At 43.5% G+C, this 24,975-nt stretch overlaps 2 protein-coding genes across 2 annotated transcripts in view; one reads left to right on the top strand and one right to left on the bottom strand.

Annotated features, from left to right (window-relative positions):
• The window catches only part of MED14 (mediator complex subunit 14), a 59,885-nt gene extending 53,690 nt beyond the window's left edge, over window positions 1–6,195 (bottom strand). Inside the window, 2 exon segments of the mRNA XM_042457063.1 lie at window positions 5,807–5,910; window positions 5,913–6,195. Coding sequence (XP_042312997.1) covers window positions 5,807–5,910; window positions 5,913–5,993 — 185 coding nt within the window. The 5' untranslated portion in view covers window positions 5,994–6,195.
• USP9X (ubiquitin specific peptidase 9 X-linked) overlaps window positions 1–24,975 on the top strand; it is a 361,613-nt gene that overhangs the window by 223,483 nt on the left and 113,155 nt on the right. The window lies entirely within an intron of this gene.

Below are 24,975 nucleotides of genomic sequence, written 5' to 3'. Positions count from 1 at the left end.
CATTCCCCAATGCCTCCCTATGGCAAGCATTCCCATGTCCCCTATGGGCAGCATTTCCAATGTCTCCTATAGGCAACCATCCCCAATGATTCCTATGGGCAAGGGTTTCCTCCAATGTCTTCTCTATAGGCAACCATATCCCCCATTGTCCCTATGGGCAAGCATACCCCAAGTCTCCCTATGGGCAAGCATTCCCAAGGTTCTCTCTATGGGCAAGCATTCCCTAGGTCTCCCTATGGGCAAGCATTCCCAATGTCTCCCTATAGGCAACCATTCCCAATGTCTCCTGATGGGCAAGCATTCCCCAATGTCTCCCTATAGCAAGCATATCCCAAGGTCTCTCTATGGGCAAGCATTCCCCGGTCTCCCGATGGGCAAGCATTCCCCAATGTCTCCCCATGGATGTATCTAAATGTCTTCCTATAGGCAACCATTCCCAAGGTCTCCCTCTGGGCAAGCTTCCCAATGTTTCCCTCTGAGCAAGCATTCCCAATCTCCCGATAGCACCATTCCCAGGTCTCATGGGCAAGCTTCCAATGTCTCCCTATGGGCAAGCATTCCCAATGTCTCCCTATGGGTAAGCATTCCCAATGGCTCCTAGAGGCAACAATTCCCATCTCTCCCAGGGCAAGCTTCCCCAATGTCTCCCTATGGGCATGTATTCGCATGTCTCCCTATGGGCAAGCATTCCCAAGGCTCCCTATGGGCATGTAATTCCACAATGTCTCCCTATGGGCAAGCATCCCAATGTCTCCCTGGGCAAGCATTCCTAATGTCTCCCTATGGGATAGCATGTCCCAATGTCTCCCTATAGGCACAATTCCAATGTCGCCCTATGGCAAGCTTCCCCAATGTCTCCCTATGGGCATGTATTCGCAATGTCTCCCCTATGGGCAAGCATTCCCCAATGATTTCCTATGGCGGGGTTTCTCCAGTGTCTCCCTATGAGCAAGCATTCCCAAGGTCTCCCTATGGGCAAGCATTCTCAATGTCTCCCTATGGCAAACATTCCCAATGTCTCCCTATGGGCAAGCATTCCCAATGTCTCCCTATGGGTAAGCATTCCCAATGTCTCCCTATAGGCAACATTCCCAATGTCTCCCTATGGGCAAGCATTCCCCAATGTCTCTCCCATGGGCATCTATCGCAATGTCTCCCTATGGGCAAGCATTCCCCCAATGTTCCTCCCTATAGGCAACCATGTCCCAATGTCTCCCCTGGGCAAGCATTCCCCAATCTCCCTATGGACAATCATTCCCATGTCTCCCTATGGGCAAGCATGTCCCAATATCGCCCCATGGGCCAAGCATTTCCCATGTCTCCCTATGGGCAAGCATGTCCCAATGTCTCTGCCCTATGGGCATGTATTCCCATGTCCTCCCTATGGGCAAGCATTCCCAATGTCTCCCTATGGTAAGCTGTCCCAATGTCTCCCTATAGGCAACATCCCATGTCTCCCATGGGCAAGCATTCCTTCCCCATGTCTTCCCTATGGGCATGTATTCGCAATGTCGCCCCTATGGGCATGTATTCGCAATGTCTCCCTAGTGGGCAAGCATTCCCCAATGATTTCCTATGGGCAAGGGTTCTCCAATGTCCTCCCTATGAGCCAAGCATTCCAAGGTCTCCCGTATGGGCAACAATGCCATGTCTCCCTATGGGTAAAGCATTCCCATGTCTCCCCATAGGCAACATTCCCAATGTCTCCCTAGTGGGCAAGCATTCCCCAATGTCTCCCTATGGGCATGTAGTCGCAATGTCTCCCTATGGGCAGCATTCCCCAATGATTTCCTATGGGCAAGCATTCCCCAATGTCTCCTCGATGGCAACCATTCCCAAGTGTCTCCCCATGGGGCAAGCTTCCCCAATATCTCCCTATGGACAATCATTCCCATGTCTCCCCATGGGCAGCAGTTCCCAATGTCTCCCTATGGGCAAGCATTCGCCAATGGTCTCCCTATGGGCAAGCATTCCAATATCTCCCCATGGGTAAGCATTCCCCAATGTCTCCCTATGGGCAAGCATTCCCAAGGTCCCACGCATGGGCAACTTCCCAAGGTCCCCCTGTGGGCAAGCATTCCCAAGGTCTCCCCTATGGGGAAGCATTCTCCAATATCTCCCTATGGGCAAGCATGTCCCCAATGTCTCCCCTATAGGCAACCATTCCCATGGTCCTCCCCATGGCAAGCAGTTCCCCAATATCTCCCTATGGACAATCATTCCCAATGTCTCCCCATGGGCAAGCATTTCCCTATGTCTCCCTATGGGCAAGCATTCTCCAATGTCGCTCCCTATGGGCAAGCATTCCAAATATCTCCCCATGGGTAAGCATGTCCCCAATGTCTCCCCTATGGGCAACATTCCCAAGTGCCCCTAGGGGCAAGCATTCCCAAGGTCTCCTGTGGGCAAGCATTCCCAAGGTCTCCCGGTTGGCAAGGCATTCCAATATCTCCCTATGGCAAGCATTCCCCAATGTCTCCCCATGGGCAAGCATTTCCCCAGTCTCCCACGGCAAGCATTCCCCAGGTCTCCCTATGGCAAGCATTTCCAAGTCGCCCTGTGGCACTATTCCCAATGTCTCCCTATGGGCAAGCATTCCCAAGGTCCCCCTATGGCAAGCATTCCCAAGGTCCCCGTGGGCAAGCATTGCCCAGGTCTCCCTGTGGGCAAGCATTCCAAGGTCTCCCTATGGGAAGCATCCTCCAATATCCTCCCTATGGGCAAGCATTCCCCAATGTTTCCCTATGGGCATGTATTGTAATGTCTCCCTATGGGCAAGCTTCCCAATGTCTCCCCATCGGCAAGCATTCCCAGGTCCTCCTATGGGCAAGCATTCCCAAGTCCTCCCGTGGGAACCATTCCCAATGTCTCCCCATGGGCAAGCATTCCCAAATCGCCCTATGGGCAAGCATCCCCAATGTCTCCCATGGCATGTTCGCAATTCTCCCTATGGGCAAGCATCCCCAATGATTCCTATGGGCAAAGCCATGCGTCCTATGGGCACGTCCATTCTAAAGTCTCCCTATGGGCATGTATTCCCATGTCTCCCCATGGGCAAGGGTTCACCAATATCTCCCTATGGGCAACCATTCCCAATGTGCCCTATGGCAAGCCTTCCCCAATGTCTCCCTATGGGAAGTATTTCCCCATGTCCCCCTATGGGCATGTATTCCCAATGGTCCTCCCATGGGCAACCATTCCCATGCTCCCCTGGGAACATTCCCAATATCTCCCAGGGCATTGTATTCGCAAGGTCCCCTATTGGCAAGCATTCCCATGAGTCCCTATGGGCAAGCATTGCCAATGTCTCCCTATGGGCATGTAGTGCCCAATGTCTCCCCAGGGCAAGGGTTCTCCAATATCTCCCTATGGGCAAGCATTCCCAATGTCCTCCCTATGGGCAAGTATTCCCCAATGTCCCCCTATGGGCATGTAATTCCCAATGTCTCCCTATGAGGCAACCATTCCCAATGTCTCCCCCAGGGAAGCATTCCCCAATGTCTCCGATGGCATGGATCGCATGTTCTCCCTATTGGCAAGCATGCCCCCAGATTCCCTATGGGGCAAGCATTGGCCAATGTCTCCCTAGGGGCATGTATCCCATGTCCTCCCCAGGGCAAGTGTTCTCCAATCCCCATGGGCAAGCTCCCCAATTCCTCCCTATGGCATGTGATCCAACAGTGTCTCCCTATGGGCAACCATTCCCAAGGTCTCCCCCATCGGCAAGCATCTCCAAGTGTCTCTCGTAGGGGGAAGCATTCCCAATTCTCCCTATAGGCAACCATTCCCAATGTCTCATTATTGGGCAGTATTCCCAATGTCTCCTATGGGCAAGCATTCCCCAATGTCTCCTATGGGCAAGCATTCCCCATGTCTCCCTGCGCATGTAGTCCAACGTCACCTATGGGAACATTCCCATGTCTCCCTATAGGCAACACATTCCCAATGTCTCCTATGGGCCATGGTAGTTCCCAATGTCTCCCTATGGGGAAGCTTCCCAATGGTCTCCCTATGGGGAGAAGCATCCCAATTTCCTCCCTATGGGCAAGCATTCCCAATGTCTCCTAGGTCACCTCCCGCAATGTCTCCCATAATAGGCAACCATTCCCAATGTCTCATTATGGGCATGTATTCCCAATGTCTCCCTATGGTCAAACCATCCCCAAGGTCCGCCCTCTGGGGAAGCATTCCCAATGTCTCCCTAGGGGCAAGCATCCCAAGTCCTCCCGATGGGCGGTATTGCCCCATGTCCCCTATGGGCCACCATTTCCAATGCTCCCTAGGGCAACCAGTCCCCAAGTCTCCCTATAGGCAACCATTCCCAAGGGTCTCATTATGGGCAGTTTCACAATGTCCCCCCTATGCACCATTCAAATGTCGTCCCTATGGGGAAGCATTCCCAATGTCTCCCCATTGGGCAACCAGTCCCCAATGTCTGCCCTATAGATAAACCATGCCCAATGTCTCTTATGGGCATGTTATTCCCAATGTCTCCTATGGTCAACCATCCCAAGGTGCCTCCTATGGGGAAGCATTCCCAATGCCTCCCTATGGGCAACCATTCCCCAATTCTCCCGATAGGCAACCATCTCCACAATGTCTCATTATGGGCATGTATCCCAATGGCTCCCGAATGGTCACCATTCCCATGTCTCCCTATGGGCAAGCATTCCCAATGTCTCCCTATGGGTCAACCATTCCCCAATGTCTCCCTATAGGCAACCACCAACCAATGTCTCATGTATGGCATGTAATCCCAATGTCTCCCTATGGGCAACCAGTTTCCAATGTCTCCCCGGGGAAGCATTCCCATGTCTCCCTATGGCAGCGCCCAATGTTCCTATGGGCGAGTATCCCCCAATGTTCCCTATGGGCAACCATTCCAAGTCTCCCTATGGGCAACCATTCCCCATGGTCGTCCGCTAGATGCAACCATTCCGCATGTGCTCAGTAGTGGGCAGTGTATGGTCCCAGGTCTTCGCTAGTGGTCAAAGCCATTCCCATGTCTCCCTGGGGGCTTCCCTGTCTCCCTATGGGGCACCATTCCACAGTGTCGCTCCTTGGCAACCTTCCCAATGCCTCATTAGGGCATGTATTCCCATGTCGTCCCTATGGGAGGCTCCCCATGCCTCCCTATGGCCCATACCCCATAGTACTCCGATGGCCCTTCCCATGCCTGTATCGGGCATGTATTCTCCAATGTCTCCCTATGGGGGAAGCATTGCCCAATGCCTCCCTATGGGCAACCATTCCCCATGTCTCCCTATAGCGAACCATTCCCAATGTCCTCATTATGGGCAGGTCTTCCCAATGCTCCCTATGGGAAGCATTCCAGAATGCCTCCCTATGGCAAACCATTCCCAAGTCTCCTATAGGCAAAAATGCCCTGTCTCATTAGGCATGAGTCCCAGATTCTCCCGATGGTCAACCATTCCAAGTGTCCCTATGGGCAAGCATGCCAAGTTTCGTCCCCTATAGGTACAACCAGTCCCCGATGTCTCCCTATGGCAACCGATCCCAATTCTCAAGTATGGCATGTAATTCCCAATGTCCTCCTAGGTCAACCATGCCCCATCTCCCTCTGGGGAGCATCCCATGCCTCCCTATGGGGAGTATCCCCCAATGTGCTCCCTATGGGCGAGTATTTCCCCAATGTCTCCCGAGGGGCGAGTATTCCCCAATGTCGCCGCTATGGGGGAGTAGTTCCCGCATGTTCTCCCTATGGCAGAGTTTCCCCAATCGGCTCCCTATGTCAATCCATTCTCAATGTCTCCCATGGGCAAGGCTTCCCAACTAGGGCGCTCACAGGTCTGCGAGGACGGGAGCATGGCGAGGGTCTGGGACGGAAGAGGAGTCGATGAGGGTGCTGAGCCTGTAGCCTTGGCTGGCTGCGGGGGGCGCCGCATCCGGGGGGCGGGAGGAGCCGGCGGGGCGAGGCGGGGGCCGCCCCCCGTAGGCAACAGCTGGTGGGTCTCCAGCTGCACCGGCGCCATGGCCGAGGAGGGTCACAGGCAGCCGGGGAGTTGCAAGGAGCCTCCGAAGCCCGTTCTCCGGCGGAGGAACTCCGGAGGGAAGGGAGGAGAGGAAGACGCAGCGGGAGTGGCAGCGGAGTCTGCGCTCAGCACGCGCTTCTCCTTCCCTCTGCAGCCGCCATCACTTCTAAGGCAGCTGCAGCCGCCATTACTGGGGGCGGAAACCGCACCGGAAGGGATCCGAGGAGCGCGGCGGACCGGAAAGAAACCTCTTCCGGGGTCTGCGTGGAGCCTCTCTTTCCCTCCGACTCTATGGTTGGCTCCTCATTGGAGGACTCTGCGCTTCATCCCTTGCTCTGGGCGCCATGTTTGGTCTGCCCGGCAGCAATCAAAGATGCTGCAGATCATGTCCTCTCCTGAGAGCTTCTGCCAGTCAGTTTCCAGTATTCTCTGAGAACAGGAGAGGTCCTCCTAGCAGACTGGGAGAGAGTGGATATTGGCCCCATCTTCGGAAAGGGGAAGGCAGGGGACCCACAGTTGGCTTGGGGCCACTGCTAGGGAATCATTCAAGAGTCTGTGCAGACTCAGAAAGGCATGCTGTCATTAGAGTCTGCTTGGGCTCAAAAAAGTTACCAACTTGGTAGATTGGGGCAGTTTTGTGGATGTAGCATACAGTCATCCCTCTGTGTCCACAGATCTTTTCATCCACATCTGCAAAATATTTTTTAAAATGTATAAATTCCAAAAAGCAAACCTTGATTTTGCCATTTTATAAAAGGTCCACCATTTTGCTTCACCATTGTATTCAATAGGATTTGAGCATTGGTGGATTTTGGTATCCATGGGGGGTGGTCCTGGAACCAAACCCTTGTGGATACTAAGGGCCCATTGTATCTCTGTTTCAGTAAGGTTTTTGTCAGGGTCCCCGTTGATACTCTTGCAGACAAGCTGGTGAACTATAGACTAGGCAGTGCTACAGTTATGTGGATCTATAATTGGTTGAGAGACCAGACCCAGAGTGCTCACCAATTGTTGCTGCTCATCATGGAGAACAGTAACTAGTGGGGTGTCTCAGGGTTCTGTCCTGAGGCTGATCTTATTAAACATCTTTACAAATGACCTGGATGATGGAATAGAAGGCATGCTTATCAACTTTGCAGGTGACATCAAATTAGGAGGGATAACAAATACCCCAAAGGATAGGAAAGAATGCAAAATGACCTTGACAGACTGGAAAGCTAGGCCTAAACTGAATGAATTTCAACAGAGGTGCATGTAAGGTGCCACATCTAGACAGGAAAAACAAAATGCACAATATAGACTGGGTAACACCTGACTTGAAAGCAGTACATGTGAAAAAGTCTTGGGATCTTAGTAGACCATAAGCTAAACATGAGTTAACCGTGTGATGCAGCATCTAAACAAGTCAGTGCTATTTTAGGCTTCATCAAAAGGAACATAGTGTACTGGCTAATGGAAGTAATAATACAATACTATTCTGCTTTGGTCATATCTCGCCTGGAATACTGTGTCCAGTTCTGAGCACCACAGTTCAAGAAAGATATTGGGAGTATGACCAGAGGACAGTGGCCAAGATTATGAAATGGTGGAAACACCAGACAATTCACAGCAACCTTTTTAGATGTGATTGTTGTTATGGTTTTTATGCTGTTTTATGATCTTACAGCATTACCTCTTTTATGAGCCACCCAGAGAGTTTTGGGTATTGGGTGGTATGAATGATAATAGATACAGTCTTGGTGACAGCATATAAGCAGTTTTCTTGTTTAAAAAAATCAAACCATCTGAAGAATCAATTCTAAGCTGACTACAAAACAATTACCGTGAGTATATCAAAGCAGAAAGCTATGTACAGTGGGACCTCAGTATTCACGGGACATCTGTTATCAAAATCCATGGATCCTCAAGCCCATGTTGTCCCCAGTGGTGGCGCATGCACACAGCTATGCTGCCATTAGGGACAATGGGACTTCATCTGATGGTGGTGCAGCCATGTGCAATTCTGCCACTGGAGACAACGGGTGCTGTCCCTAATGGCAGCACAGCTTAGAACTGTGAATGACAAGTCTGTGGATACCAAGCCCACTGTATCACATAAAGAGGCATAGTCCTATCACAACAGAAAACAGAACAGTTCAAAGAAGAATGTATAGTCTAATCAAAATAGCAAAAAAAAGGTCAGAAAAATCCTTGTGAGTGATTTTAACTTAAGTTGTTCCTGTAAGCTGCCTTGAGTCCTAGTATTGGGAAAGGTGGGATATACATTACAGTAATTGTATTTATTAATCATAATAAAAGACCCAGGAGCCAACCAATTCCAAACATTTTGGTGTAAGTAGAAATGTTTGGAGCTAATGGCAAAGACATTCAATAGGGCAGATACCACAGCAAAAGAAGTCCTGCTGCCATATTTAACCAGTGTGGAAAGAGATTTAATAGAGTATGTGGGGTGTAGAACATCATACAGAGGTTCTTGAAGGGCACCCAGAAGTTAGGGTCTTACTTCTGGTAGTGCAGTTGGCCCTGCATATCTGTGAATTCAACCATCGACAGCTTGAAAACATTCTAAAAAATAAAAATTCCAAAGAACAAACTTTGATTTTGACATTTTATATATTGGACACCATTTTATAACACCACTGTATTTATTTATTCAACTTGTATGCAAAAAAGAGGGCATGCTTAGACTCAGAGAAAGAGGGAGTGAAGATCAGAAAAAAGAACATCAACAACTTAATATATACAGATTACACACTACTACTAGAAGAAACCAAGGAGCTAGTACAATTGCTGGAAAAGGTCAAGGAGGAAAGTGCCAAGGTAGGCTTGATGTTGAACATCAAGAAAGCAAAAATAATGACCATAGAAGCTCTACAAGAATTCATCCTAGATAATTAGAAAATTTAAATAGTCAAAGAGTTCCCATACCTTGGATCAAACATTAATCCAAATGGAGACTGCAGTCAAAAAATTAGAAGGTTAGGACTGGGAAGAGCAGCTATGAAAGAACTGGATAAGATCCACCAAAGTGTAAAGATATAACTCTGAACACTAAATTGAGGATCATACAAGCCATCGTATTTCTCATCACCATGTACAGGTATGGATGCAAGAACTGGACAGTGAACAAAGCAAATAGGAAGAAAACTCATTTGAGATGTGATACTCAAGAAGAGTGCTGAGAATATCATGAACAGCCAAGAAAACAAATAAATGGATTCTAGAACAGATCAAACCCAAGTGTCCCTGGGAGCCAGGCTGGCAAAACTGAGGCTGTCATAATTTGGCCACATCATGAGAAAGCATGAATTATTAGAAAATACTGTTGTTGTTGTTTAAAGTTTGGCATCCAAGGTGGCTTATCACAGTTTAAAAAACAGCTAAAAATAATATTCAATACAAAAATTAAAAATATTAAACTAGCCATAAATTTAAACCACTTAAAATAGCTATTAAATGCAACAAATAAAAATTAACACTAAAAGGAGGCCAACATTTATACATAACATATTTTTTCCTATATTATACACATCTTAGATTCCAGTCCTACACATGCTTACTTGAAATCAACATTAATAGATGCAAATTTATGTTTCAGTAAACATGGTCTACACTCCCAGGTACTCCATTTAAATTCATGGAGCTTATTTCCAAGCAGATATTTGTAGAATATCCATTGTACTTTCAAAGAATCATAGATTTAAATAATCTACTCTCAGGATTATTATTACACATTTGTTATGCATTATTCTTAAGTAAATAGTATCACAAGGTAATCTTCATATTAAAAGCAAATGTTGATTTGTATGGATAAACAGTCTGAAATTTCCCTGCAATTTGTTTGTTCAGCCTACTACATAAGAATACTGTACAATTTATATTTTCCATTATAACATTCATGTAGCGCCATGAAACTGTGACTACAGATTTTGATGTAATGTAACTTAAATTTACTGATAAATATTTTACTCTCAATGAAATGCAGCAGAAAAACAAACGTGTGTATTTAGCTTCAGCTCTCTTTAGTGGCTGTATTATTCCTAGAAAATTCAATTGGCTGTCATAAATTATTGGTTTGTCAATTGTAACAGTCTTTTTGTATGTACAATAGAGCATCTTGTTTGAGAGAGAGCAAGAGTTAATTAGCCGCCTGTTTGAGTCTGCTGAGGTTTCCAGATGGAATTATATTTAAAATAACAACTGGACCTTGGATGATTTATAGATCCCTCATTTAATTTTTTTAAAAAGGTAGTAGCTATTAGTCCTATATAAACGGAATAACAGGCCTTCTCCAAGTAATAATTTCAAAGGCAGATTTGGCATCAACATTTACACATTTTTAATATGGCCCTAGAAAGATTCAAGGATCAATACTATAATAAACTATCCACACATAATGGGCTGCTGGGTGGATCTTACTCCCAAGTAGCTTTTGACCAGAAATTGTTTGCACAATTTGTTGGACTGCAAACTCTCATCAGCCATAACCAGAATAGCCAGTGGTGGGGTATGTGAGGGTCCACATTCAGAAAGAGCTGGTGTATATGCAGGGAATGTTGGCTCTGATCTACATACCCTAAAAGCACCAGATCCCTTCTGATGTTGGTTAATAACAGGTGGTATAGGCTACATTTCAGAGGAAGGAATTGGCAGAACCATCTCAGTATTCCTTGCATAAGAAAACCCTTATTCATGGGGTTGCCATAAGTCAACAGGTGACTTGAATGTACATCCACCTACCTGCCATTTTAAAACTCATGTAAATAGTACTTACACTCATGTAAGTCCACAGGGGAAAAAAAACTCTCCCAGCTGGGCTGATTGGAATTGGACATGTTGCAAGCTGGATATTTAGATCAACCTATTGGCTCGGCATTGACTACCAATCTCATGTGTAAAGGTTGCCTCCAAACATCACATTGCCATTTGAGTAGTGGGAGAATGCCATATCCTCCCAACAGAAGTATGGTTTCTGAATCACAATTACACATTTGTTATGCATTAAACAGGAGGGAGGTATTAGTCCTTGCTCCTGACTTTCCTACTTTGATCAACCCTGTTACCTATTAAAAACTACTTATACAATCCTCTCCATACAGAGTAAGAAAAAGTTCAGCATTCTGAAGAATGTGTCCATTGCCAGGAGGGCATTTTTGACTGCTCTAGAAGAATGTTTGTTTGTTATTAAAGCTGATCAGATAGGGGCTAGTCTGTCTGGCTGAGAGCCAAGTGTGGTGACTTCCAGCTTCTCACTGTAACATCTTGTATCACTAGCCTCAATGGAAACTCCCAAGGACACAGAGAGGTTCCATACTAGTGGCAGAAACTTTCAGGATTTTCTGGCACTGTCATGGAAAATCATATATGCATTTGGCAACGTTACTTTACTGGATAACAATTCCCTGAAACCAGCAGGCATGTTGGGTAGGGGATTCTGTGAGTTGTAGTCCAAAAAAGCACCCTTTCCAAACTTTGATCAGGTGCTGCCATGTGATAAGTGACAAAACAAAATGTGTCATATAAGAAAACTAACTCAGGGGCTCAACACACTGGCATTATACACCAGCATGGGGACATGGTATATGCACGCTGGCTGCCCCGACTGCACCCTCATGCGGCTCACCTGACCAGATGGCGGGTGGCATCACACTGCATCTTCAGCACAGTCTTTACGTGTGCTGCACCGAAGAAGCAGCAAAAAGCTGCCACTACCATGGCTAGGGCACACTGTCCATGGCACAAAAAGGACCCTCTTTTTGCTGCTTCTTTTTACACTGCGGAAAGGTCAGATTGGGGCCACGGCATGTAGTTGCTGCAACCCCAATCCGAAAAGGAAAGAGGTGGTCTGCTGAGCCCCTCAGGGGCCTAATTTACTGATTAAAAAGCAGTTTACAATCATATAAGCAATCAGAATGCAGTGCAAAGCAAACAGTGTGTATCACTCAAAAGGATAAGTAATGGTGTGTGATGTTGCAGAGGTAGCTCCCTCAGAATTATGAAGAATGTGTCAGAGTGATGGCTTTATGATAACAAATGCTAGATTGCTGAATGAGTCAGAAAAGATCTCAAGATACAGCACCCTTCATGCATACATCTCTTAAAACAGGGATGGGAATTACATTCCTCACGCCACATTATGACTGAATTGCAGCTCCCAGCACTCCTCAGTACAGCCCATGCTGGCAATGTCAGCTTGGAGTTTCATTCCAACAATATCTTCAGGGTCTCAAACCTCCTACTCCTGCCATGAGAGGTGTTTGAACACTAGCTTAAAATGGGCAACATTAAAAGCCTAGCTAAAAGCACAATTTAAACTCTTTTCTTTTCCGTTTATTTATTTTGCCAGCAGGTGAAAACTGTTTTTCAGGCAGGCCTTTGACATTTAATTATGCAGTAGTAGTGTGTGTGGGGTGTACTGCATTTCCCCCCAGAAACAAAAGTAACTACAGGATGCAAAGGGTTGTGATAGCTAATTTTAGCCATCCCCCCCCCCCCCCCGCCCCAGGGTGGTAGCTATGAGGGGCAGGGGCTAGATGAGAGAATTGTCCTTCTGGTAACAATTTTGTCTTCTGGTGACATTTCCCTTCTGTCTCCAAATTTGTAGCGTTACAGATAGTTATACACTGAAAATTGTGAAGTTGGAGGCTTTCACGGTTGCTGGCAAAACATCAGGAAAAAACTCTTCTAGAGCACAGCCTTGTAGCCTGGAAAACACACAAAAATTATTAAAAAATTGTTTTCATCTTAAATTTTGTATTTGCTGTGTTTGGAGTCCCTTAATATGCATTTTCTTTGCCTGGTCCTTTTCTTTTAGATGCCTCAAGTGTAGTTACCAAATGCTTTACTGAAGTTTTAAATCAATACAATGACAGAAATTTATTGGATGAGGTTAGACAAGAAATAGGTCCCCCACCCAAACTACAGTAGAGCCATTGCAATGCGATTAAATAACTGTTTACTCATTTAGGAATTAATTTAAGGATTTAGTCATTGGTGTCAATCAAAGGGGGGGTGCAGTGGAGAAAGCGTGCCACTTTTTTGCCAGATGCATTAGGATGTATTCAGCCCTGTACATTTAGAAAAAAATACCAAGCAATTCACCAGAGCCCAACAGCCATGTTTTATTTCGCTGAAATGAATAAAACAGGAAAATGTAAGTAAAAGGCAAATTATAATAAAATTTGAAAAAATGATACCATACCATTGTGATATGTGCAGGGCATTTTTCATTTCTTTGGTTGTTAGATCTCTAAATGTGTATGTGGGCTGGCTTCACATTATTGAAATGCAGCAGTTTTAAGCATACTTATTCACAATCAAATTTAACTAAAAGCACTTTCTTCTATCCATATTAGTGACTAGAGGTATACCAATATGAAACAGTATGAGACTATGCACATGGCATGTTCTAGTAACTTGCGTGCTGCACCAAATGTCACAGTCATTGCTGTACTGCCACATAAAGCCTCGCAAGGGAGCCTGTTAAGCTGCTGAAAAGACTTTTGTGCAGATGCTGGAGACACTGAAGGGCTGGCAATAATGTGTTTCTTGGCATCCTATAGCCCTTTTATTAAGGCTGGAGCTGTGAACAGAGGCACAACTGTACACTACTGTTCACATGTAACAAGAAGCATATATGTGACAAGTGAACCAGAGCATTATTCATCCTGTGGTCTACTTGTCTTAGATAAATGCCTTCTGTTTGCAGTTTATCAGCTAAACTCAATCCACAGATGTGATCAGCTTATCTCCACTTTCTTTCATTTCAAAAGTAGATACTGATGCTTTCACATATGCAAATCTTAGTAGCTAATTTGATCTACTAATACACTGAAAATCCAGTTTCAAGATTACTTTGCACCTTTGGAAGACCATATGTCTTACTGTTCAATCCAGTGAATTCCAATAGAATATACCACCTCAAAGAGAAGTAGTGTGGTGCGGTGATTTGAGCATGGGACTATGACTCTGGAAACCAAGGTTCAAATCTCCGCTCATGGATCCTAAGCAAGTCATACTCTTTGAGCCTCAGAGGAAAACAATGGCAAACTCGGAACAAATCTTGCTGAGAAAACTCTTTCGTAGTTGCCATAAATTGAAAACAACTTGAAAGCTCACAACAACAATTCTACCTCAACTTGTATGGCCCACATATTTTTCTTGGGAATGTTCTTCAGTATGTGATTTTGTAAACAATGACAGATAATGACAAAACTCAGTCTCGCTCCCTCTCCCTCTCCCTCTGTGTGTGTGTGTGTGTGTGTGTGTTATATCCCAGCCTGTAGATGTTCTTTACACATTATGTATAGTACTTGTACAGTCTTTGTGATCTCTACTCATACTGTTACTTGTACTTACCGATTTGTTACTTGTACTTACCGATTTGTAAACTGGCTTAGTTATTTGAACAAATATGCACAGTTCATGCAGGGGGATAATAGGCACTGCCCTTTCCCCCATTCCTTCACCTGGAAGAGCATGTAACAGAAAACATTTACATTACAGTAACAGAAAAATGTTGGTTCTTCAGTATACATTTAAAAAATCTAACAGTTGCTCACACAAATATTACAGCATCTTGCTTCACATTATATTCATACAGAATATGGAGACACTTCTCAAGCAGAATGTTCCTGCTATGGAATCTCCTCCTGCTGCTCATTCCATCTCTGCACATGATGCTGCTGTTTCTCCATCTCATCAGGGCTCTTTGAGACATAGACTACTTCCACCATCATTAAGATGGGACAGATTTCCTTTCTTGAGTTAGCAATCCAATATATCCTCATGCCCTTCATCCTGGGATTATTGGTATTGAGAAGATTCATCCTATACTTCAGTCTCTTATGTGGATCGGTATTGACAGGATAACCTATGGAGAGTACTTCCCAGTTCGCATTCTTACTCCCTGTCACATCAAGACTGTTACCACTACTATGGGTTTGCCCACTATCACATTGTTTTCCATATCTTTGGTACTGAAGCTGCTGTAGGTCTCCTCACACTGATCTGCCAGCTTGCTCTCCTCGGCATCGGTCACCATTGTGACCATATAGTCCTCAAAGAAGCTTATCACCAACATCGCATTGCCAGCCTTCGTCTCTACCACCAAGGACAACAGCTACTTTGTCTACTCTAGACCACCACCATCTCCTCCTCTGGTTATGGTGCCTCCTGCTGTTTCTATAGTGACTTTTACAGTCTACTCTGTTTGACTGAGGGCCTCGCCTCGTTCCTGTCCCCCGCAGGGACCAGGAAGGAGGCGAGCAGGCCGCCGGTGATCGCCAGGGCCTCGCCTCGTTCCTGTCCCCCGCAGGGACCAGGAAGGAGGCGAGCAGGCTGCAGGGAGGCGGGGAGGTTGGCACCGCCTCCCTGCAGCCTCCTCCGCCCCAGGCCTCGCTGCCCTCTTCTTCCTCCGCGTGGCCATGCACGGTGGAGGAGGAGGAGGGCAGTGAGGCCCCAAGGGTTGCCTAGCAACCCCGCTGCAACCGGGCTTTTCCCGGTTTTTGGCTTCACCCGTGCCATGACCGGGCAGGTGCCGCCAAAACCGGGAAAAACCCGGTTGCAGCCGGGTTATGGCAACCCTAGTTTCCCACCAAGCTACTCAACTCTGGAGCATTCCCACTGGGTCCCTGTGCAGATGTGAAAATCTATTTGTGTGAGGACACAAATGATCACTCAAAGAACCACAGCTATGGGAAAGCAATCTGTCCTTTGATATACTTTTAATTAAAACAGTTGCTTATAGAAATATTACATCATCTCTCTACATATTATGTGCAGTGGAGGACAGGAGCTGATCCAATCAAGCTGCCAGAGGTGCTCTCTCAGACCACTGATCCTGGGCAACCTCAGTGTTCATGCTCTAGTGCAGTAGTTCTCAACTTGTGCTCTGAGGAGCCCTTTGGGCTCTGTGTGCATTTCCCATGTGCGGCTACCCCAGGAAAATGAAAGAAATAAAAATTGAACTCAGTTAAAGAACACAAATATATTCTTATATATACTACTAAAAACCATTAACTTTGTAAGACATAGACTAGGCCTTTTTAGGGCTCCACCATAGAAATAAAGGCTCTGTAAGTAAAAAAGGTTAAGAACTCTGCTCTAGTGGATCAGTTTGGGATTTCATGGTCTGCATGGCAACCATGAAACTGCAAATTCTAGCTTGTGCAAAAGATTGCTTTTATTCACCTGTACGCATGCACCTCTCTTCTCTAAAAATGTCTATGGTCCATGTGCAGACACTGGCCACTAGGTATCATCTGATCTAGCCAACATGAGGGTGTTCAACTTAATCCTGGCTTACCTGTTTCCATTGCTACTTTATTGAACACCCAGAATAAGAACTAAGCAGGAGAGGTTAGGATTCATACTTAAGAGAGATTGTCAACAGTTTGATTCTTGCAGTCATGCAATTAAAATATAGACTTTGACTGTGTCCATTAAACACTCACACACAAATATGATAATTTTAGTTTGTATGGGCCACTAGCTTTGAGGAAAGTAGTGGTGTGTGCATTTGTGTGTGAAGTTATGCTGCATAGATTTGTATGTGAGGAACTATGTGTGCTTTCCAAGAGAGAGAGAAAGAGAAAGTTTGACATGCTCCATGTGAAATTGACCTAAATCCACTTGTTAGCTCAACTAGAATAGACACAATCAATGGATTCACATAAATGTTGATTTACCATTCTGTAAATCATTGCTTGGAAACAGCAATTTTATTTAGGTCAATATCTATTTTTGCAGCCACATTCTTGTGTGTGTTTAATGTCTTGCATGTTTTTCATTCAACACATTGCTGCAAGCTTTCATTTTTGTTATTCTGCTGCTTTTGACTATGGGATAAGTTTTTTTTTAATTCTAACAACTTCCTGGGACACAGACAGACATCTGACATTAAAGAAATATAATTATTTAGTTGAATTAATTGTTCTTGGGTCCAAAACATACTGCAGAAATAATCATGTTTGAGACTGTTTAACTGCCTTGGCTCAGTGCTAGAGAATCCTGGAAATTGTAGTTTATTGTGGCATTACAGCTCTCTGACAGAGAAGACTAAATGTTTCACAAAACTACAGTTCTCAGAATTCCCTAGCATTGAGCCAGGGCAGTGAAAGCCATCTCAAACTGAATTATTTCTGCAATGTATTTTGGACATACATGTGAAGACTATGAGGCTATCCAGACTGGCCTGAAAGGCTGGCCTGGGGGCAGATTCAGGGTGCAGTGTCTTGACAACGCATGCCCGACTCGCCCCCCCCAGGGTACCCTGATGCTGTGCACTGCTCCAGATGACACGCAGCGTCGTGGCGCACCTCCGGCCCTGCCTCCAGATGACACAGTGCCAAAGGGGCACCATATAGCTATGGTGCCCTTTCGAGGGTGCAAAAAGGAGCTGCTTCTTGCGGCTCCTTTTTGAGCCCTCGGAAGGCTGGATCGGGGCCACGGCCCCAATCCAGCTGAAGAAGGGGCGGTTCATGCAAGTTGAAAAAAATTACTATGTTAGAGTCTCAGCATATTAAGTCCAATTGAAATCAAGAGTTCTTACTTCAGAACAGACATGCACAAGTTATTATCATCATTTTATTCATCTCTTGTTCTCCCAAATATTTAATGATTATTAAATATATAGCATTGTTACATTTGTTATTTGAGATATGATGAGGGAGGATTCTGCAATCTGACTGGAAAAAATGTGGCCCATGAGGGACATTGCTTAATGATGGCAATATTTAAAAGCAGTTTGAGAAATGTTCATTTTGTTTGGAAAAAGCTTGGTTGGAATAACACTCCAGTGTGTTAAAATAAGTGTTTGCAAAGGCATTATAAAGGGATCCAGGGGAAAAGCTTGGATTTTTCTGTTCAATGCAGAATATTGGAAACTTTATTTGGCTCCACCCCAATGTGGGGTTAAATGCAGTGCTCCCCAAGGTGTTAAAAACAAAGATAGAAAAAGTATGGGCTTCTCTTCAGCACACAGATTGGAAAACTTAACTTCTAATCAGATAAATATTTTCTAATTGGTCCAACTTTGTGTTTCTTATTATGCTCTGTAGTTGATGCTTCATGTATCTTGCCCACTATGACAGCACCAAGGACCACACCCTGTTACATCATTGGGGCTGTCCTTTGGCCTCGAAATCTAAGGGCCTGAGATGCCTGTGACTTGGCAGCCATACTTTTGAATGTAGCCCTTCGAATTAGTAACTGCCCTGGGTCACTCAGTGCTGTGGTGGTCTGATTATGTGCTCAGTACCACACAACAGAATGATTTTTCCAAGAAATAAGATTTTGCAAAACTTATTTCTCACCATTCTGTGCAACTGTTTCTCTCTCTGTATACAGGAGATATATTTAGATATATTTCTTAATACAGATAATACAAATCTGTAATTTAATAATAATAAATAAGTGAAAGTGTTAAACTAGTAGCAAAACCAATTAAAATAAAATAACACATTGATAGATATGTTTTTTCCAGCCTTTTCAATGGCTGTTCAGCATCAATCACTGTCAAGTGCATTTTGGTTCATGTTAAAGAGAGAGAAAGAGAGAGAGAGAGAGAGATGTGACAGTTGTAAACATGCAGAATTATGGATGACTGCTTTGCTCCAGCTGTATTTTCCTATGAGCTAAGGGTTCAGAAATGTTAATCATTCGGAAAAAAAAGGGGAAAAAAAGCAAGCAATGAAATGAAATGAAAAAGAAAAATTTGAAAAAGAGCAGTCTTCAGGGTCATTACATAGATTGATCTCCTGCAACCCGGTCTCCTTGAGGAGATGCATTGGAATACAATTCCCAGCATCCCCAGACTTGTCTACTACCATGCCTTAAAGGCACCAGATTGTAGAACGCTGATATAGACATTTTTTCTTCATGATCATCTGTGGCTGAGGAAAATATCCTGCAGATTCCTGAGGTAATGTGGTGTCTGTGTCTTCTGTGAACAGGTTTTGCCATCTGAATTTAAAGAGAAGCTTTGTTTCCAGGAAAAGAGGGAGCATTACTAGATATTTTCGAATAAAGCTGGTTTAGATTGTAGACAGTTTCATTGACAGAAGTCTTCCAAATGTTGGTATTAAAACAACCCTAAGTGGGGGTTTCAACAACAATAACAACTTTTATTTAAGAAGGGGTTGCATCTGTTGCATGGATTTCTACAAATAAATTTTCTTCTCACAAGTAGATGTAATGGATATCAAAACATTACAGGACAGAATGGAATTATCTTTCAAAATATATGCTGTGTGAGCCAGAATGGTGTAGTGGTTTAAGTGCCAGACGATGGCCCTGGAGACCAATTTAAATCCCCACTTGGCCATGGAAGCCCACTGGGTGACCTTGAGCAAGTCACACTCTCTCAACCTCAAAGTGAAGCAAGGGCAACCCCCCTCTAAGGAAATCTTTCCAAGAAATCCCCACTTAAGGTCGCCATACGTGGAAAACAACTTGACATTACATGACAACTGCAATGTGAAAACCATGCTTAAATGTTTGTTATGCATAGGTAGCTGGTAAAGAAGGATAGATCTAGTAGTAGGTAGTTTCTAAATATTTTCTGTTTGCCATCAAATCATATCCTCACTCCTAGATACCAAACGTGTTTGGCTTGCATATAGAGATGGGTTTGCAAACAGTTTATACCAACAGCAACAGTAGAATTCTGCTTACAGTACCCTCTCACCATATTCATTGGCTGCATTACCAAAACTGGTTGGTTCCCTTCAGTCATTTAATTTTCACATTAGTTCCATATATCAGATTGCTGGGAATCTACTAGAGTTTAAGAAGAGCTTGGAAATTGTACTCTTTTTTTTTACTACAGTTCTATGTCTAGGCAGTAGCTATGTTGGCTAGAGCATTCTGGGATTTGTAGTCTAAAAAAATTAATTTTTCCAGGTTGTGTGTAGGTGATCATGCATTTGCTTGGAAATGTTCAATGTTCTCTATACTGTACAAGTTTCTTGTATGCAGAAGGTCACATTATGTTGTCTTCATCTCCTCTCCTACCTTCAGTGGCACACTTTTCTGTGGGAAGGATTAAAGCATGTTGTGATATCTTTGCAATTAAACTTTTTTGTCAATTAACAATTCATTTCCTGGAACTAATTTCTGTCTTACCTTTTAGCCTCCTCTTCCAATAACATATGTGGACCTTCAGATGTTGTGGAGCTCTGGTTCTCATCAGTTCTGGTCAGAGTGGGGAATGGTGAGGAATAGACAGTGGTATTTTGTCAACATTTGGATGGTTACATTTTGCCCACTCCTGCCCTTGAAACTGTCTGAACCTGTTTAAAGCAAAAAGTGTAACTCCATGTAGCACATTATCAAGCATGTTTTTGTCATTCTTGAACTTTTTGACATTCATACCAAATGGATGTCAACAGATGCTGCTGTCGGATTGGCACTGCATGTCTTTTTTGCCAATTCACCTGTAATATATTCCTAAATTTGTACATTATAAATTAGGAGATAATGGAGGAACGCAACATTCATATTTCAGTTTGTCTAATAAGGTAGTCAGTCATCTTGTTTTCTAGCATTGCTAAGTTTTATCAACATTGTCATTTCTAAATACTGTGACAGATTTGGGATTATTCTAAATGACCTTCCAAGAAGTATCTCTTGCAGTTCATTGCCTCTTCTGACTGCAAAGAGATTAAGGATCCTTTCTGACAGTAAAAACTTCTATAAGTAGAGCTATTAGTGTGAATGCCTTGAGGCAAAATCTCTCAAAGAAAGATTTATTGTAGCTAACATTCTGGTAATACATATGGCAGCTAGGATGCCACAAGAAGTAAGGTGAAAAAGTCAGAATCTTTATTCTCCTCCCCAGTCTCTTGTCAAAGAGAGAAAAATATTGAGGTCTCTTGTAGTACCAAATTAGCCAATATTGAGCTAAGTCCAAAAAAAAAAGAGGCAAAAAAGTGCTAATACCACTCTCTGCAGGAAATCCTACATAATTATGAGTCCCCTAGATATTTGGTGGGGAGCAAGTGTATGTTGAGTGTTGATGTAAATTGTTAATCTACATTTTACTGTATATTCAACAACTACATGACTTTAATCCTGTTCATAGGACCAACTAGAGCAGACTATGTTGATTTGCCATTCAACAGATGATTCAATTAGCCTGTGCTAGTTGGACATAACCAACAGGTTCCCAGTGTAAGTATGTAAACAATAAAATATATAATAGCAATACCATAACTCTGCAGTTACCTGCGTTTAAGGAACCTGGATGCTGAGTAAGGACAGGGACCACTTAAACTTCTCACACTTAGAGAGTGGGGTGCACACACATAACTACAATATATATTTAAAATAAAGCTATTTGACAGCAATTCAGCAATCATCTATCCCCTAAAATATGAAGTTTAATATAAGTTTCCCACGATCAATTACTTTGGAAGAAGGAAACTGAAAATAAGTAATGTTGATTTTGTAGTCATCTGTTATTTGCAGTCTGTTTACATGTTGAGAAAGGTATTGTGACTTCAGAAATTAACCAGGTGGTGCTGCTTCTACAACAATGTGTATAATGATCCAAACACCGGTGAGAGAAATCAAAACATACCAAAAGGTGCCTGAAAAAATAAAACATTTTTTTCCCAATCTATTTGTTTGTGAAGATGCCTTTTAATCATGAGCCGAGGATTCCATATTCTGATGTATCTGTCAGTGAAGATAGAAGACACCATTTATTTTGTCAGAAATCTGGAAAAAATGTCCCAGGGTCATTCTGGATTCCACAGCTTGAGAAATTACTCAGTTGCAATTGCATGACAGATTGGTACTAAGGGCCTGCCAGTTTACATGGTATGCCTCTTGTGCACATCTATTGTAACAGAAAAAAATGTATTTCAGATTAGAATGAGATCCATTGTATTTACTCTGGAGCAGAATGAACAGCACTCAGCATTATAAATTCATCATGAAAGAGCCTATTGTAAACTATATTCTTTAGGGACAAAAATTACTGGTAGCTAAATGTGAGGTCTCAGCAATTAGCTTGTATTTACACACACACGCCTTTTATTTGGTTCAGTGTATCTCTTTGCATATAGAAAAATATAAAATGTCAAGATGAGAAATATCAAGAATTTAGCTTAGTAACTGGAGGTTCAGGGGCAAGAAGTAAAAAATGGGGATCCCAAGTGCAGTTGCTGCCATTTTACCAATCAAACCAGGGACTTGGGATGATACAGATGGTGGCAGTAGAGACCTGATTGGCTGGATACCTTGGGACAGTGTCAGTCTAATGGTGGCCCTATCCCTAGGAAATTATGTTTATATGTATATACTCTGTGTGTGTGTGTGTGTGTGTGTGTAATGAGGTGGGGATAAAGTAGGTAATGACCTATTGGTGTCAGGAGGAATTGGTAGATAAGAATTAAAACACACAGTTTTTGAAACTGTATGCATGATACAAACAAAACAAAATACCTAACAAATGGGGAGCTGCTACATTCCTTAGATGGTTTGAATTTTTAAGATGTGTATTTTTAACATATTTTATCTAACTCTTAACTGTTTTAACTTTTAAAATGGTTTGTTTTCTAAATTTTATATTTATACAGTTTAATGTTGTATTATTTTTAAATTGTATTGTTTTAAATCTGCTTTTTGCCACCTTGAGTTGGGAGAAAGGCGGGATACAAGAAAAGAAGAAGAAGAGGAGGAGGAGGAGGAGGAGGAGGAGGAAGAGGAGGAGGAGGAAGGATGCTTCTACATATAATTGGGATATGCTCATGAGATGGAAGCTCCGGGACCTGTTCAGTGAAGGCATGTTATCTTGACGTTATTCTAATTAAAATGAAGACCATTTGTCACTATGCAAAGGGACCTTTGAGACTGTGTGGAAGAAGTTGTAACATAAGCTTTCATATACTTCATGCTGCATCAGTGGTAGTAGACCAAGGGACCACGGTGTGTGGTTGCTACGGCCCCAATCTGACACAGCTGGAGGCGGCTGCAGGCCACCCCTTAGGGGTGGTCTGCACAGCCTCCAAGTCTACAAAAGTTTATGCTACAACTTCATTCACACAGTTAGTCTCAAAGGTGCTACAAGATCCCTTTCCATACTAATATTCCAGACTAACACGGCTATTACTCAGAATCTTGTCACTAAGCATAGCACAAAACATATTGTTTCCTGAGAGAAAGGGCAGGATCCCCCTCCCCATCTTTTGTATAGAAACTGATTAGACTGGCAGTGAAGCTTACTGATAGTGAGACAGAGTTTTCTCTAGTACATTCAAAGGCAGCAGACTAATCTGTTAACTGTAGAATGTGTTATAGGGAATTCAGGAAGAACAGCTATGGGGATGTATTAGTTGTCTGAGGCAACTTGCTCCACTTTGCTTAATGTGGGGCTGGTTTCCCATGACTGTTTTCTGTCAGGGAAATCTTTTGCCCCCATTTTCTGAAGCTTCTTCAGAGTTCAACGTGTCAGACACAATGATGTCATTTTCTGACTGAAAAAAGGAAAATTCATTTTGACTGGATCTTAGTACTATGTCTTCTAGAAGGAACAAAGCAGGAATTCATCCCAGGACACTTCCAAAAATGACCACTACAGTACACTGTTCTCTTTCACCACTGAAGAGAATGCCTGAAATAAGTCACCTTCTGCTTTATAATGTCAATTAATAAATATATAAATGGCAAGATGTGAAGTACTGGACACACAAGAAGCTGCTGAAAATTAACAAAAACTACAAAATTACAGCAAGAAGACAAGAAGGAGTAAATGTTTTCAATTGTAATAAAACCTTAGCTAAAAAGAGTGAAATAGCCAAGATTGTGAAACTTCTTCTCCTCCTGAAGATTCAGATTCAAATATTCCCCCTCATTTCCTTAGGAAAATGATGCTTTCTGCATCACCTTTACAGCAAACATAGCTATACCTCTGTATCTCACAAAGCATCAATTTTTGCTCCTAGGTCTTAAGACAGAGTTGGAAACAGACATTATTGAATTGCAAATCCCAACAGATCTACCCAGCATATCCAGTGATGATGAACCTTGGGAGCTACAGTTCCCATGTAGGCAATTATTATCCTCTATTTTACATGTTCAGCTTTTGTACATGCTGTGCGCATTCTGTGTGTAATTCATTAGAGGCACCTGGTTATAGCTTGTGACCTAATTACTGATGGAAAATGACACATCTGCTTCCAAAGTAATATTCTTTCCATTACTTCCTCAAACAAGGTATCCCTTTACAAATAAGAGAAAGAGAAGTTATTTTTTTCTCATACAGTGTGTAATCCTGTCCCCCCCGTCTCCTCACCACTCCCCATGTAAGGACATGATAATGCACTTTCTTTGTTAGACAAGATATTATCTACTACTGTATTTCAACATACAGGACTAATTCCCAAGCCAGAGCTTGGGAAAGTTACTTTTTTTGGACTGTAACTCCTAGAACACCAAGCAAACCTAGCTGGGGATTCTGGATATTGTTCAAATAGTAACTTTTCCAAGCTCTGCACTGCACTGATGTATCTATTCAGCAGAGTCATTTTAGGTTGCACTGTTCATTTTCAAATGACTCATCATAATACAGTTCTGAACATATCTTCTGTGAACTGTACACTTTGGGAGCTGGGGGATGTATGTTCATGTATCATTGGAGTCCACTGAAAGAGTGCATGGGGGTGCAATTCTAAATTTACTGGGAGAGAAATTAAGGAGCCTTGCCAATGAAGCCCACTTGCAACCACGCTTTCATGTTATCTGACATGTCCTGACATTGGTTGAAAGGGAAAGAGAGGGGATTTATTGTGTTCCAGCTGTAGAAGTCAGATGTTGATTGTGAGATCACAACAATGGGATTTTCTGGGAGAGCAGGGGTGTGTGGGGACATGTGGGTGATCGAAAATCGCTGTTGAATGGAATGGAAAGGATGAGGTGCATAGTGGATTCTGGGAACTCAAACTCATTATATAGCACAGTAGGTAAAAATTGGTGACAG

This window comes from Sceloporus undulatus, chromosome 3, assembly GCF_019175285.1.
Source record: "Sceloporus undulatus isolate JIND9_A2432 ecotype Alabama chromosome 3, SceUnd_v1.1, whole genome shotgun sequence".
NCBI classification, from domain to species: Eukaryota; Metazoa; Chordata; class Lepidosauria; order Squamata; family Phrynosomatidae; genus Sceloporus; species Sceloporus undulatus.
Note: the sequence above shows the minus strand (reverse complement) of the source record. Positions and strands in the feature narration are given on the sequence as shown.